The sequence below is a fragment of the Cyclopterus lumpus genome, chromosome 9 (assembly GCF_009769545.1).
Source record: "Cyclopterus lumpus isolate fCycLum1 chromosome 9, fCycLum1.pri, whole genome shotgun sequence".
NCBI lineage: Eukaryota > Metazoa > Chordata > Actinopteri > Perciformes > Cyclopteridae > Cyclopterus > Cyclopterus lumpus.
In genome coordinates, this window is record NC_046974.1 from 18163005 (window position 1) to 18177268 (window position 14264).

The 14264-nt window shown below is 42.5% G+C and overlaps 1 protein-coding gene across 2 annotated transcripts in view; it reads left to right on the plus strand.

Annotated features, from left to right (window-relative positions):
• The window catches only part of wscd2 (WSC domain containing 2), a 34099-nt gene that overhangs the window by 13404 nt on the left and 6431 nt on the right, over nt 1–14264 (plus strand). For both annotated transcript variants that reach the window (XM_034542294.1, XM_034542296.1), the window contains exons 2-4: nt 7419–8335; nt 11450–11564; nt 13873–14057. In XM_034542294.1, coding sequence (XP_034398185.1) covers nt 7945–8335; nt 11450–11564; nt 13873–14057 — 691 coding nt within the window. In that variant the 5' untranslated portion in view covers nt 7419–7944. The remainder of the gene's footprint in view (nt 1–7418; nt 8336–11449; nt 11565–13872; nt 14058–14264) is intronic.

A 14264-nucleotide genomic window follows, 5' to 3' on the forward strand; every position in this document is an offset into this window, starting at 1 on the left:
CATATTCACCGACACGTCAGGCCACACCCGACTGCCAGCCAGGTCATTCCCTAGGATGACCTGTACTCCTCCCCCCCCCCCCCCCCCATAGGCAGCGAAGAGCGCACTCCCATGACCACATCATCTTGCACCAGATTTGAGACAAACGTCAACTTATGCTTTGGTGCAGAAAAGAGTCAAATCCATCCCCCGGGCAGCAGCACAGGAACCAGTATCTGACGAGAAATTTAACACAGACTCCAAAATAAATGATTCCAGAGCCCCTGAGTCTCTTAGTATCTTAACAGGTACTTTTGTCTCACTTCCTACCAGTGACACACAACCATCAGACACAAACGCAGCATAACCAGGGTCAATCTCCTGATGAGTGGGGGAACCTGTCAGCTCTTGATCCAACCCTGGATCCTCAAACTAAAATGAGTAGTTAGGTCACGCGCAAACTCAACGTGAGACTGCTTTTCTTTTTTAAGTGACTGGAACCGCTGTCGATAAGCTTCTGGTACCAACTCATAAATCCTAAGTACAGCAGCTTTGACCAATTGGTAGCTACCACTGTCAGTAACACTCATGGCTGAAAAAGCCTCCTGGGCCTTGCCAGTAAGCACACACTGCAGCAAGAGAGTACACTCAGCATCTGACCACTTCCGAGCATTTGCTAAACGTTCGAACAAAACAAAGAAAATGTCAGGGTCCCTTTCATTAAACTTAGGAACCAACCTTAAGTTAACAGAAACATCAAATGATAACGGCTCACCCTTGTGTGGATCTGCCTTAAGCTTTCCTTCACTTATAAGCTCCAGTTTATATCGCTCCAACTCCAACTGTTGTCTTACCTGAGCATGGGCAAATTCAGCCTCCTGGAGACGTGCATCTTGCCTTACCCTTTCAAGCTCCATAATATTCCTATGTTCCTCTTGCATAAGTTGCCTTTGCTGCTCAAACGTTAACCCAACCCCGTCAGCCACTTTGAAGACTTGCCTTGGCTCACTCACAACAGGCAACACTTTTTCTTCCAACAAGTGACCCTTCAAGGTGACCAACATCTCAGCTTTATTCAACTTTTTATTAAGTTAAATACCATAGTGGTCCGCCAATTTCGAGAGCTCATCTTTTTTGAAAGAATCTAGCAAACCCTCATCGGGAGACAGCACAAAGTCTTCAATGGAAGCCATTTTCCCAGCTCACCCACAACAAAGCTTTTCCACCATAAAATAAAATGGCCGACAGGCTGCTGCAAATAAGGAACCCAACTCCCCTGACTAACTGCCTACCCAGGTCTAACTTCCTAACTCATCCCTAGTCTTCGTGCAGGCTAGTGGCAGGATGAATTAAGCACAAAGCCCAGTAACCAGGTTAACCCTCAGCAAGCTGAAAATCACCTAGACAGTTATGGAAGTGCCCCCGAGCAACTGCTCTAACCACTTGCTGCACAAAAATAACAAACAAAAAAAAGGGTCAATGAGAGACAGCTGGTGCCCCTCACTGCTTATGCCTACCAGGAAAAAGGGTTCCAAACTACTCACAAGCCTGGACAACTACAGCCGGTCAGAAGCATAATCTACCCAAAAGACCTGTGTGGAAAACTCCCTTTAACACACATACCTTTCACACGATCCCGGACGAGCCCCCATTTGTTACCACCTAGCTCACGGCTAGTAACAAAAAGGGAGGCCACACATTGATCTCACAAAACGCAACCTGTTTATTGCCACAACAACCCAAAAAGCTCCAAGCAGCACAGGACAAGGCTGGTGCAGCAGGCCCTGCTGAGTGGTAGCATCATGGAGAGAGAGCGAGACACGCCCCTTGGTGCCGCCTTTTATGCCCTCTCGGAGCTCCTCCCACCAGGAAGCCTTGTTAGGCCGGGGACCCAGCTGCAGAGTGAGAGGGTCGTCACAATATATATATATATATATATAGATAGGCATTTGGGTCCATTGGTTTATTTTCTCATTTGTTTCACCTAAACAAATCTTAACCCCTATGTTTGTAAAACCATCCTCAGAAGTTGTGAAATGTGTATCTGTGATGTTCTGTACATTTTGTTTAAACAATAACGCTGGCTGGAGTTGTATATTTTAATATCCTGAAAAAATTCCAAAAATATTCACTCCTATATAGTCAATATATAAATATAGCCTCTAAAGCCCCTCTTCCACTGCACAAAACACCCACTAACACCTGGCTTTTGTCTTTAGAGGGAAAGGTTACAATCAGCATTGACTTCCGGAACAAATGACTCTGCAGTCGTCACAGGTTTTTATGTGCCAATGCACCCATGACGTTGAACGTGACAAACTCGTCTACTTGCAAAGAAAGTCTATTGCTTATTTTTAGTGGATGTTCTTGTGTTTAAAAAACCTGGATATACGCACTGATTTAGGTGGAAAACAGGTTTTAGACCATCTGGTCCCTCCCTCACTACATAAAAACATTCCCGTCTCGTCTTAACTTAAGGAATGGCTGCTCATCTGCAGAAGGAATTAAACACATGTGCAAACAACAAAACAGCCACATGTTTTGATGGCTTGGGACTTTAAAACCATCGCATTTGACCATTTATGCATACATTTCTACTGTTACAGTGTTTTCTGTCCATATCAAAACTGGCAGAATGTATACATAATACGGTTTAGTTGTATTATGCACATATAATAAATTAATACATTTTATAAAATGAAACCACACTGGTAATACATCCACAATGTATAATCATTAATAAATCCCATGTATCATTAACCTCTCAGCAGGTCCCTAATGAGAGGTTAATAAAAAGAGAGTGGATGTCTCACCACCAATCTGCAGCTTGTCTACATTCATTACAGCATCGATTTGTCTACTTTTATCGCACGTTTGTTCCACATTTTCAAGACCTCCTGACATATTTCAGACAGATGTTTTAGTTACAAAAAGCCAACTGATAAATGACATACAGTACAACGCATATAGTGCAACACTACTATGAGAAACCTTGGCACAGGGTATGTGAAGTGGCCCTTTTAAGTGTCCACACTGAAGCAGAGGTGGTCGTCCTCTTCAGTAAATGGTTCATATCCATCTTGTTGGTTTGGGAGAGAGAATAATAAGGAACAATATGTAGCATAAGCTTGTTAGGAGTTTAAAAATGCTTTCCTAGCTTTGTATGTCTCACTGGACGCAGATTCTTCCAAACATCTTTGCTGATGAGCTTCCTTTTGAGTAGCCATCAGTAATTAGGTCTATTAGGCATTGAGCCAATCACTAATGCGAGCACATGCTGAGATCAAACACAGGTTTAATTAGAAGGGCTGTCATGAAAATGGGAAGCCAACACTGTAGCGCATACCATGGAAATGTTTGCCAAACACTAAGCCAAAAACACAGCTCTGGCAGTGCGAGGTGGTTGTTATTCAAAGTCGTCATGTTCACACTCCAGTTTTCAGGGATCATGCACTCCTTAAAGTGAGCAGCTTCATTCTCTTCTGCACATTTCTTCAAAATGTCTTCTTATTGTTTCGCCTGCACCGCTATTTACAATAGTACATTCTTTAGTTTTATTCTTATGCATTGAACACATATGAAATCAGCATTCAGAGACAACCTTGCTGCTTCCTGCTGGTCCTGTGTTTTCTCCCGGACCTGTAATGAGGCACCAGGCAACTTTGCAATAGGATGGTGGGGAACAATCTGTGTAAGCTTGAATGCAAGCATGGCCAGTGTTATCACCGGGGGAGGAATGTGATCTTTAGTTTGATTTGATTTGACAAACACGGCTAATGCGCACTGGCAGGCCAAACACACCAGGGAAGCGGAAAGACAGGCCTCAGGGTGAGGGGAGGGTCAGCCAACACTGTTAACCCTTCTACTGCTGGAGAACCAAAAGCATGTTACAGTACAGTACTTTTACAGGATGGGACTTACAGTTGAGTGTGTGTGCACAGGGATTTGGACAAGAGGACAATGAGAGAAGACTCAAATGGTTTTCTTTCCCACTATTGCAGGGCCACGTGATAACCTCTTCTTCCTGCCACTGTTGACTGAACATTTCTAACACAATAATGTGTGTTTCTTCCCCCTAGAAGCCAGAGTTGACTTTACTGTGGACTTCACTGAGATTTCACCACGCATAGTTTCCAGTTTCTTTGAAGCTATAAAATGACTGTCAGAAACATGCATCTATTGTCTTTTTACATCTGTCTTTCCTTCAAACTCCAAAACAATAACACACAATCACATGGTGAGAAGTTTTCTTTACTGTCTCTTTGTCGTACCAGAGTTGTGCTAAAGGTCAACCGGCGACTCCTTTGTTGAACCCACCAGTTGTCCGTGCTGGCTGACAGTTAGGTGTTGTCTCTGAACTCGAGAGGTGTCACTGAGCTCTTTCTTGCTCAACCCTAACCACCGGTCATTGAGTCCCAGGACGGATATGAAGAATATTTGACTTGTGGAGCCTTTTGCCTGCAGCACAAGCCGAGCTGTCTGTCGGCCCGCTCAACAAAGATTAACTTTGACGTTTCCTCCCCTAAATCTGCTCTGATTAAATATTTGCTGGCTCATTTAATATGAATGTGAATTAATGGTCAGTCAGTGAGTTCATGTCGGCTCCAAGACCTCTGCACCTCCTACTTTTGCTTTTCCTCTCCGTCTGTCTGTTTCACACCTGATTTGTATCCACGAGACCTGTTTTTAGCTTAGCCTACAGTAAAATGTGAATGGCACAAACTTGTATGTGAAGCTTGAATGTGAAGGCCTGACGCTAGCGGCATGACGGTAGGGATGGTTGTTCTGTCAGTCACACTGAAACATCTCATACACTCTACACACATTACTTTGATAACCCCTGACTATTTCCTCTCGCGCCAGCATTACCTTCACAGTTGTGTTTTTTAATGAAACATCTCAACAACTATTCAATGGAGTGTCATGAAATTTGGCACAGACTTGTAATAACTTTGATAATCTCCATCTGGTGTCATCGTGTGCACATTTTAATTCATCCAATACTTTGGTTTATGGCTAAAGAAAGCTAATGACATTTGTTAAACAGTAGCCTATACCTGCTAAACATCAGCATGTTAGCATTGTCATTGTGAGCATGTTAGCATGTGTTTAGCTCATAGCATCGCTGTGCCTTCAGAGTAAATCCACGCTCTTGTTACTGACATTTGAACATGACAATTAGCCACGAGTTCAATTTCCTTTTCGTAACTAGGGGGATACAATGTTACCACCGGTAATTAAGCTGTGAGTGGGCCTGTTGTGGTGTACGTGAGAGGCAGAGTAGGGAGGTGTCACTTGTACATGTGATTTCCTCCATCTGCTCTTAAACCATCATGCCATGGCCTGTACACACAGCCACAGAACTTCAATCCCACCTAGAGGCCACCACACATTTTCAGGATACTGTTGCCCTGCACAGTGAGATAGGAGTAAGAGGCATGGTGAAATATGAAGTATTATTTTACTATTTAGGCCTTGTAAGCCAGTAGGAGAGCTAACTGAGATATGATTAAATTTCTCAAAGGCAAACAAACGATTGGGCTTGAAACAAAGACCAGCTTGTTTGAGAGTTACTGTGCTGTTTGTCCTGAAATATGAATCATTTCTCTGTCGACGAGGAGCAAAATCCTGCCACAGGCCTGAAGAATCGTCATGGTTACTGAGAGGGTAGAAATCACTTTACAATCATGTTTATAGCCTACGTCTGTAGCAATAAATATGACACATATACTGTATCTATGAATCCCTGTGAAATAGAGGCTGTTCACGGGAATGAAAATTCATTGGCATTTCAGACGCAAATGTTTCAAGGAATAGTTTGGGAAGCTTACTTTCTAGCTGAGAGTGAGATGAGAGGATCGATTCCACTCTTGTGTCTGTCCGCCAAAATAAAGCCAGAGCCAGCAGCTGAATAGCTTAGCGTAGCATAAAGAAATAGTCAGGAATATAACACACCACAACCGTCTTTGTTTTCTATTAACTTTGACTCATCAACAACAACACTCTTCATCTATACAACAGAACAGTGTTTGTCATTTTGGGAAAAGATATGATCTTAAAAGGAACAAAATACTGAATAATTAAAATGAAGAAAAAGTACATCCAGTAATAAAAAAACATCATTGCAGGTGTTTAGGAGTTACTGATCTAGATACAGAGGCAGATTCAGACAGGATGTGGATTGTCTTGGGTTCAAGCACATGAGCAGAATGTGATCCGTTTCTCCTTGAGGGTCCCAGTCTACCGGAGGGAAATGTAGAGGAGGCGGAAAGCCAAGGGGGTCTGCTATGCCATTGAGGTTTCAGGTGACAAGTATTCTGCAGATTTGTCTCGGGGCAGACAGAGAGTCACAAGGGCGAGTGTCCCTTTGAATGTTCTGGAAAATACCCTGACCCGAGGAGTGTTGCATTACTTCTTCCAATGTAACCTCCCGGGCTCGTCCCAGAACAGAGACTCCTTTTGAGAGATGCTGCCGAGAATTTGGGAAGTCGGGATTCAGCCAATAAACTACTACAGTTAGACTACTACTCTATACAATTTTTTAATTTACGGTCATAAATATTTTTTTTTAAATGCCATCTACTAACTAAGAATAAGCCAAATCCCTCCAAACCACTAAAACTCAAACTAACATTCCTATCTTACAATCTTACACATGCGCCGTTGGCCTGGAGCAGGGGAAGCCAATGAGTCGCACCCACGCTCTAAAAATAGCAGTAGTTGTTTGGTCAAAGTGTTTTTTCTGAGGCCGGTGTACTATACTACAAACACCAGCAGCATGATGCGCTGAGTGCTGTATGTTTTATTTTTTTTTCTGGCCACCATACGTGGGTAAAACGCTACGCTCGTCACTGTAGATCCAATCACAAACTTCAGCTCTTGAACCAATCAACTGTAGCCTAATCGCAGCGATGTTTAAATGTGTGCCTTTAAATAAAGATAATGGTAAGAAACACCACCCATGACAGTGTTTAACGGTTGAGTCTAATTTTTTTGTGATCGACTGAGCGTGTTTGCTTTTTTCCGGTCCCACATTCACACAAATTATCATCTGGAATAATGTTTGTTATTTTTTTCAATTCACATTAGTTTCATCAGTGAAAATGCAACAGGGTATAGAGGTTTCTTTTTGTTTCAGCTTCAACTCAATTTCTTGAAGATAATGTAGAAGTGTGAGCTTATTGCAGTGAAGCTTTACTGTTTTGTGCACAAACTAATATCAATGGCAAATTGTATTCTCGTTAATATGAGTTTGACAGAATATGAGGACAGATTAGCACGTGATCCCCTGTAACAACGTCATTATAAGGCTGAGGTATTGCCTTGAAGGTGATGCATCGACTTTATTCTTAACCTGCTCATGTTATTTCTCCTTTTTCATGTGGGATAAAGCTTACTCGGGTGTGTGCTTATTCTTTTTGTGTGTGTCTTCATTGCAGATGGAGAGTCACGCCCTCTCTCTCGGTGAATAGCCAGCCTCAACAAGGGGAAAGGATCTCAGCTCAGCCTGTAAATAAAACCTTCCTCCTTCTGCACAACCTGGGAGAAAGTGCCACTGTGGGGCCGGTGTGGCATCTCTGTAGGCTGATAACTGGAGTGAACGCGGTCTTGAGGGATCATCTTTCACTCTGAGCCACTCAGCTTTCATGCCGCGGCCCCGTAGCCGGCTCTCAGGGCTGAACTGTCAGCAGGGAAGGCAGAGAGACTCTCACGTGGATTCAATCAACAGAGCAGCCCAGTGCACAGGTGTAAAGCCTCTTCCACATGATACTGAAGAGGCGTATATGAGGGAATAGTCATGCTATTGTTTGGAGGACCTTCATACAGGATTAAGACACTTTAACTGACTTTTTCTTAATTTTTGTTTGGGCTGTGTGGTGGGAACAGGGACAGCTGGTGTTGAATCTTCTGCTTTATGAGTTTTCATCACTGGGAAAGCGTGTCTGAGTGGCAGGGGGAGCCAGCATGGCCAAGCCTCTGCTGAAGATACAGCGCTATTTCCGCAGGAAACCTATTCGATTTTTTTCCCTCATCCTCCTCTACCTGACCGCCGGGAGCCTCGTCTTCCTGCATTCTGGCTTCGTCGGGGACAGCAGCCCTGGGGCCAGAGGCGGCCGAAACTCGGTGGTAGCCTCAGAGATGGGAAGCCGCACTTCAATGGCAGGCGCTCGGGGGCTCGGCATCATGAGTAGAGTGTTTAAAGAGACCCGCAGGTCTGGACGGAGGTATGGCCCTCCGTGGATGAAAAGGGCCAGACAGGAGGGCCAGGAGGTGGTGCGCAGGGGGGGAGACTATACCAACAACTGGAACCGTGCCCTTAAAGGACGCAGTGCCAAAGACGCAGACAATGGAAGAGGTGAGTTACTCCAACAATACTTTCCGACAGTCATTTTTCCCAAATTTAACAACAGATCAACTGTAAAAGATGGCTGAAATTTTCCCTTGGCTTCGACCACATAAAAAAAAATTTAATCGATCTAAAGAAATACATTAAGTTAATGAAGTGCTCTCTTAAGCAGATCAACAAAGCACAACTATCATTTACTGGTACAATACATTATTTTAATGCAGGAATAATCACAATATGTCTCAGCAATTGCAACAGTAATGACAACTAAGTGTTTGTGGCTGGATTGTTGTGTAAAATATAAAGAACAATGATTATAATAACCAATTGTTTTGTGTCATAATGTAGCACATTTTATTACAGGCTGATTGATAATGCACATTCACTGGCAGCACTGTTAATATGAAATTGATCCAAAGTAATCTCTAATTACAAACCGCATCATCTTAATGACCGAGAATTGCAAGTTGTAATTGGTCATGTAGGAAATCTCTTGAGAGTGGAGTGAGATGATGATTATGATTAAGTCCTGTGTCTCGCCTCAGAGTGAATCCTTCAAGGGTCTCACCCACAGAGCTGCAGCTTTGTACCGCTCGGCACATGTTCGGCTGCTACACAACCGCAACATCCTTTCATGATCACAGGACCGACTGTTTTGTCTCTCTTTTACATAATCCTGACAGAAACAGTTTACATATAAACTCCGGACTGGCATGTGACGTCTTATCAAGTCACAAAAAGGTTTTGAAAACACCCGAGTGAGGACAGGAATTGTCTGACCAGAGCCAACGTCTCTGACCTTGGATGGCACGAATATCCTGCTTACTTATTCCTTTCCAAATGGAACATAATCAAATGAGCCGATAAGAGAATATCATTTACACTTGACTCCTCTTGGCTATTCTTACCCTGTCAAACTGTTGGATTAAGTATAAATTATTAAAAACTAAGTAAAATAGTGGATTTATCCAACATCTGTATCTGTTAATTAAGGAGTAATACCAACAATATTAAGATACTCTGTTAAGTAAATGTCCTTCATTCAAAGTATCCTCATCAAAATGTATATATGTATATAACCTGTTTTACAAATTCATCATGTGTTATGTCTTTAAAACCTAACTATAGGTATCAGATTAATGTAGTGGAGTACAATAATAGAGTACAATATTTTCTCTGAAATGTGGTGAACTAGAGGTATAAAATGTATATACTCAAACACTGTAAGAACATGTATTTTTACATTAGACATTTAAAACATTCCTCTGATCAGATGTTGTTTCCAGTCTGCCAACAGAAATAAATAAAGCTTTGCATGTTGCTTGTAAAAAGCCTTTTCCCACTCAGTGGTGGAATAATTATCCCGATACTTCGCTTTAGTAAAGTCAGCAATATACGACGTAAATCTGTTATGTTACACATTCGTTATTATAATTTTACCTAAAGTAGTATGATGGGCATTTAATCTATAAATGCATCATATAAAAACTAAACTGTACAATATTTCTCCCTGGCATGCAGTGGAGTAGAAATAGAAAAGCATAAAATAAGAAATACTCAAGTACAAGTACCCCTCAAAATGAGCACAGCACCTGAGTAAATGTTCTTAGTTATTGTTCCACCAGTATGAAACATTCAGTTGTAAACATCTGGTCCAGTCTCAACAAATGCTATTTGGGGTTGCTATTTATTCATATCCACAATGCCATACATTTTACTACAAGTCATTGTGGTTATGTGGGTTTCTTGTTTCCCTCAGGAAGGGCAGGTGAAGAATATAAATTGCCCATGAATATGAAACACGAGTGTGAGTGACTGCTGCTCTGTTTGTGTTCGCGTTGTGACAAAACGTGGAGGCAGCTTTCCTGATTTTTATCACTCACTCTACTCGGGGACCAACTCCAACCTCTTTGAGCCAGAAGAGACTCGAGCCAGAAGAGAAAACAAATAAGTTATTCTTTTACAAAAACTATGAGTCACAGTACAGTACCTCGCTGAGCATTAGAGGGTAGAGTTCCAAAGACCAATGTTTTTCTAGTGCGGTGCGGAGCTATTTCTTTCCAATTCAAGGCCAGGAAAACAAACATGTTTACAATGTCTTTTGAAGCTCTGGGTCATCTGATAGTCTGGTTCAGTCCTCCTCCTCCCCTCCCGTTCGGAAACACTAAGCTCACAGGACTGCAGCAGAAAGTGATGATGGAGTAATTAGCAGCATCAAAGCATTCGTTTGCTCCCATACAGCCAGCTCCACTCATTACACTGCAGTTTTCTTCTTTCCTATCCTCTCACAGCAAATGCGCTCATTCCCACTGGCCCTGGATTTAATTCAGAGGGGATATTGGAGCATAAGAAGCAGCATACAAACACATTCGTGCTATGTGGTGCAATGGTACAGAAGTATAACTGTATTGAATGGGAACGTAAAGGTGTCGACAGATGTGATCCACTAGAACAGGGAAGTTATTGTGGAACAGGACTGTTTCATCTTTTACCCTCATGTCATGCAAAGCAGAAATACACCACTCAAAATGAGGTTTCAGCTGAATTTTAATCAATGTTTTCCTTCATCATGATGCAGATTATTTCCCAGTTCAACAATAGGAGGAAGATTACAGCGGAGTCCTGCAGCACACCACATGCTGCACAAATGCAGGTCTTTAGTCTCTAACAATTAAAGTGATGCGGGGCCCAGGACCTTTTCAGCTATCATCAGAGGCTTAGAGGGCTAATGGCACAGCACAGATGGGGGGATGTTTGTTAAAGGTATAGTGGAGGCTGTGCAGCTCAGTGTGTTAATGGGAAGGAAGAAGCTGTTGTTGGGTTGCAGTATCTCTCTGCAGAGGTGCACTGAAGCCCAACCCCCACACTCTACTGGAAAAATGCAGAGAGATGACAGTTACAGTGACAAGCCACTAGAAGGGGATGTGTGTCTTTATAAATAAATAAAGGACTCCTCATGTGCTCCGTTACTACACCGTGTTGAATGGGAGGAAGAGACTGTTGTGGACAGCTCACCCTCTACTCCTTTTGAATGTGTTGTACAGAACTGACGTAAACAGCATATATGTATTTTATTGTGTCTGTCTTTCTCTATCACTAACATATATGTGTTCTCTTTTTCAGCAAAGTATTTCGGCTGCTACATTGATGATACACAAAGAAGAGCGCTGAGAGGAGTTTCCTTTTTTGACTACAAAAAAATGACTGTATTTCGCTGCCAGGACAACTGTGCAGAAAGGTATGACAGCAGCAAAAAACACTCCTCCATTAGATATCCTCTCTTTTTTATTTCCACTGTCGGGCTGATAAAGAGAGCTGATATGGAAATAATTTAAAAAAAACTGACATTGATTAAAATGTGTGGTGTTTAGAGCCAGAATCATAGATCCAATGGTGAGTTAATGACTAACACCGGCCTGTCACATATATTAACAGCAACATATATCTTGACGTGCAAAACAATATCCTGTTCACGAGCTTTCAGTCATATCACATCACATTCCCAGAGTTTCACAGTTCATTTGGAAACAGCATTTTCCTTAAATTATGCAGAAAAAAAAGAAACTCTGAGCGTCTACGTACGTCACCATGACGCCTGGGCAGAATGCATCTGCTTATGAAGATTATGTGATGTGATCAAAAGCTCCAGGACAGCCATTACATGTGCCTCAGGGGGAGACTTTAATGTCAATCAACATCTTTTTATAGTGTTGACACTAAAGAATGGAATTGTCCAACTAAAATACACTATATGGACAAAAATATATGGACACCTCTATTAGCACTTGACTGGGACTGTTTCTCTTGGTTTGGAGTTTGCTCTTTTTGTATCAATGAAGGGACATCTTTATTATATTTGTGGCAACATGTGTTTCCCAAAACTCTGTGTCAACAGTTTGTTGAAGGCCCTTTTCCTGTTTCAACATAGCAATGCCCCCTCAGTCCATGAAAAAATCGTTTTGTTTGATGTTGAGGAACTTGCCGGCCTACAGAGCCCCCGCTCGAACCCCATCCAACCAACCATGACCAGTTCAACCAGTCACAAAGAAAATAATTAGCTGCTGGAAAGCTATTAACCCCCATTGCCGCCCACCGTGCACTGTGTACCTGCACCCAGATGTTCTGTGTCATAACTAGATTAAACACACTCATTGAGGAATATGACACTGTCTCTTCAAGAAAGGAGACATGTTAAATGAACTTAACTTTAACGTTACATGTCATTCACCCATTCATACAGTCTTCGGGAGCAATTTGGGGTTAACTGTCTTGCCCAAGGACACATTGACATGGACTCGATGAGCCAGGGATCGAACCGCCAATCTTTTCTGAGCCATATTTCATAGAAAAATTGCCTGTACACTGACAAAGGAAAATGAAGGAGGCTGTGAGATGCAATCGCAATCAATTTACTCCACGTGACACAATGGTGACACTTTTAGTCACGTTTTCTTTTATTGTGTCACTCTTTGCATATCAATCAATCAAGAGCCTCTTTCTCGTCTTTGTCAGTGTGCTGGAATTTTGCTAATTTGAGCCACACACTCTGGAAACTTTTGAAAAGCCTGGTTTTAAGAGCTCAAAACCTTTTACAATTCTGTGAGCCAGACTAACATCAATGCTCAACCTTAACTATGTTCTTCTGTTTATATTGGAGCAAATACCTGGAGCCAGGTTCCAAACATCTGGGAAGGCCTTTCCAGAACTGGTGCTCTTTACATTATAATCCAAATGTGCTCATATTATCATACAGATCCAATCCAATCCTGGAATTTGTACAGGGATAAAACAGAAAAAACAGTTATGCATGCTCCACTTTTGAAAGCATTTATCTCTCTGCTCCTATCATCCACTTGTTCTCCCGTTTCCTCACATCCCATCTCTCCCTCTCTGCTACCTCATCCATCTTTCTTTCACCTCTTTTCACTCCCCGTGGAATAACAGAGACGGCTCTATCGAATGCATTGAATTACACCCATCACTGATTCACAGAGCAGAGAATAGGAGCAGCGAGAGCGATTGTTTTCAGCTCCTTCCTCCTCTTGGATCTTGCAGCCTGCTCGCCTCCTCTCCCAGAGCAACGGGTTAATAAGAACAGACAAACAAATGAGGGGCAACATTACAGAGCACAGAGGTTTGGGTTTGATTGACAGCCATGGGGATTTGTTCGTGTTGAACGTCTAATTGCAACCAAAAGGCCTCTAGGGAGTCAAATCCTCCATGCAGCAACGGAGGAGAGAGAAGAGACATTCTGTGATGGATTCCCTATATGTATGATGGCCTCAAGCACCTCGTAGCATCTTCACCAAAGAGAGAGATGTTATTCCAGAGTAACGTTTGGATGTGTTCTCATCTTTACTTCAACATCCTCTGTGCACCATTTGCTTGGTTTTATTGATCTCTGCTTATCCAGTTGCTCCGCATGCTCATCTGCATTGGCCCGTGAAGGATTAAGAAATGTCATGAAGGCTCAGAACAATCACTTCAACCTCTCTGCCTTTCCTTTACTAACGATGCTAATGCTTTTTCCTTTCTCTTCCCTCCAGAGGGTACATGTACGCAGGTCTGGAGTTCGGAGCCGAGTGCTACTGCGGTCACAAGATCCAGGCTCCCAATGCTTCAGATAGCGAATGCAATATGGAGTGTAAAGGAGAGAAGAGCAACCTGTGCGGAGGAGCCAACCGACTGTCCATCTATAGGTTGGAGCTGAGCCAGGAGTCTGCACGCCGTTGTGAGTCTGACACTCTGGTCTCATAGGAACCACACGTTGCTCCACACAGGGCTAGCAAGAAAGCACTGACACACTTGAAATTGGGTCACAAAAAGTTTTTGTTTAATTTTTGTGCCTTCTATATTGTCGACTGTAGGTATTCTCCTCCACGCCTGTCGACCTACTGGTGTGCAAAAATGTTCTCTTTTTAATTTCATATTGAAAAAG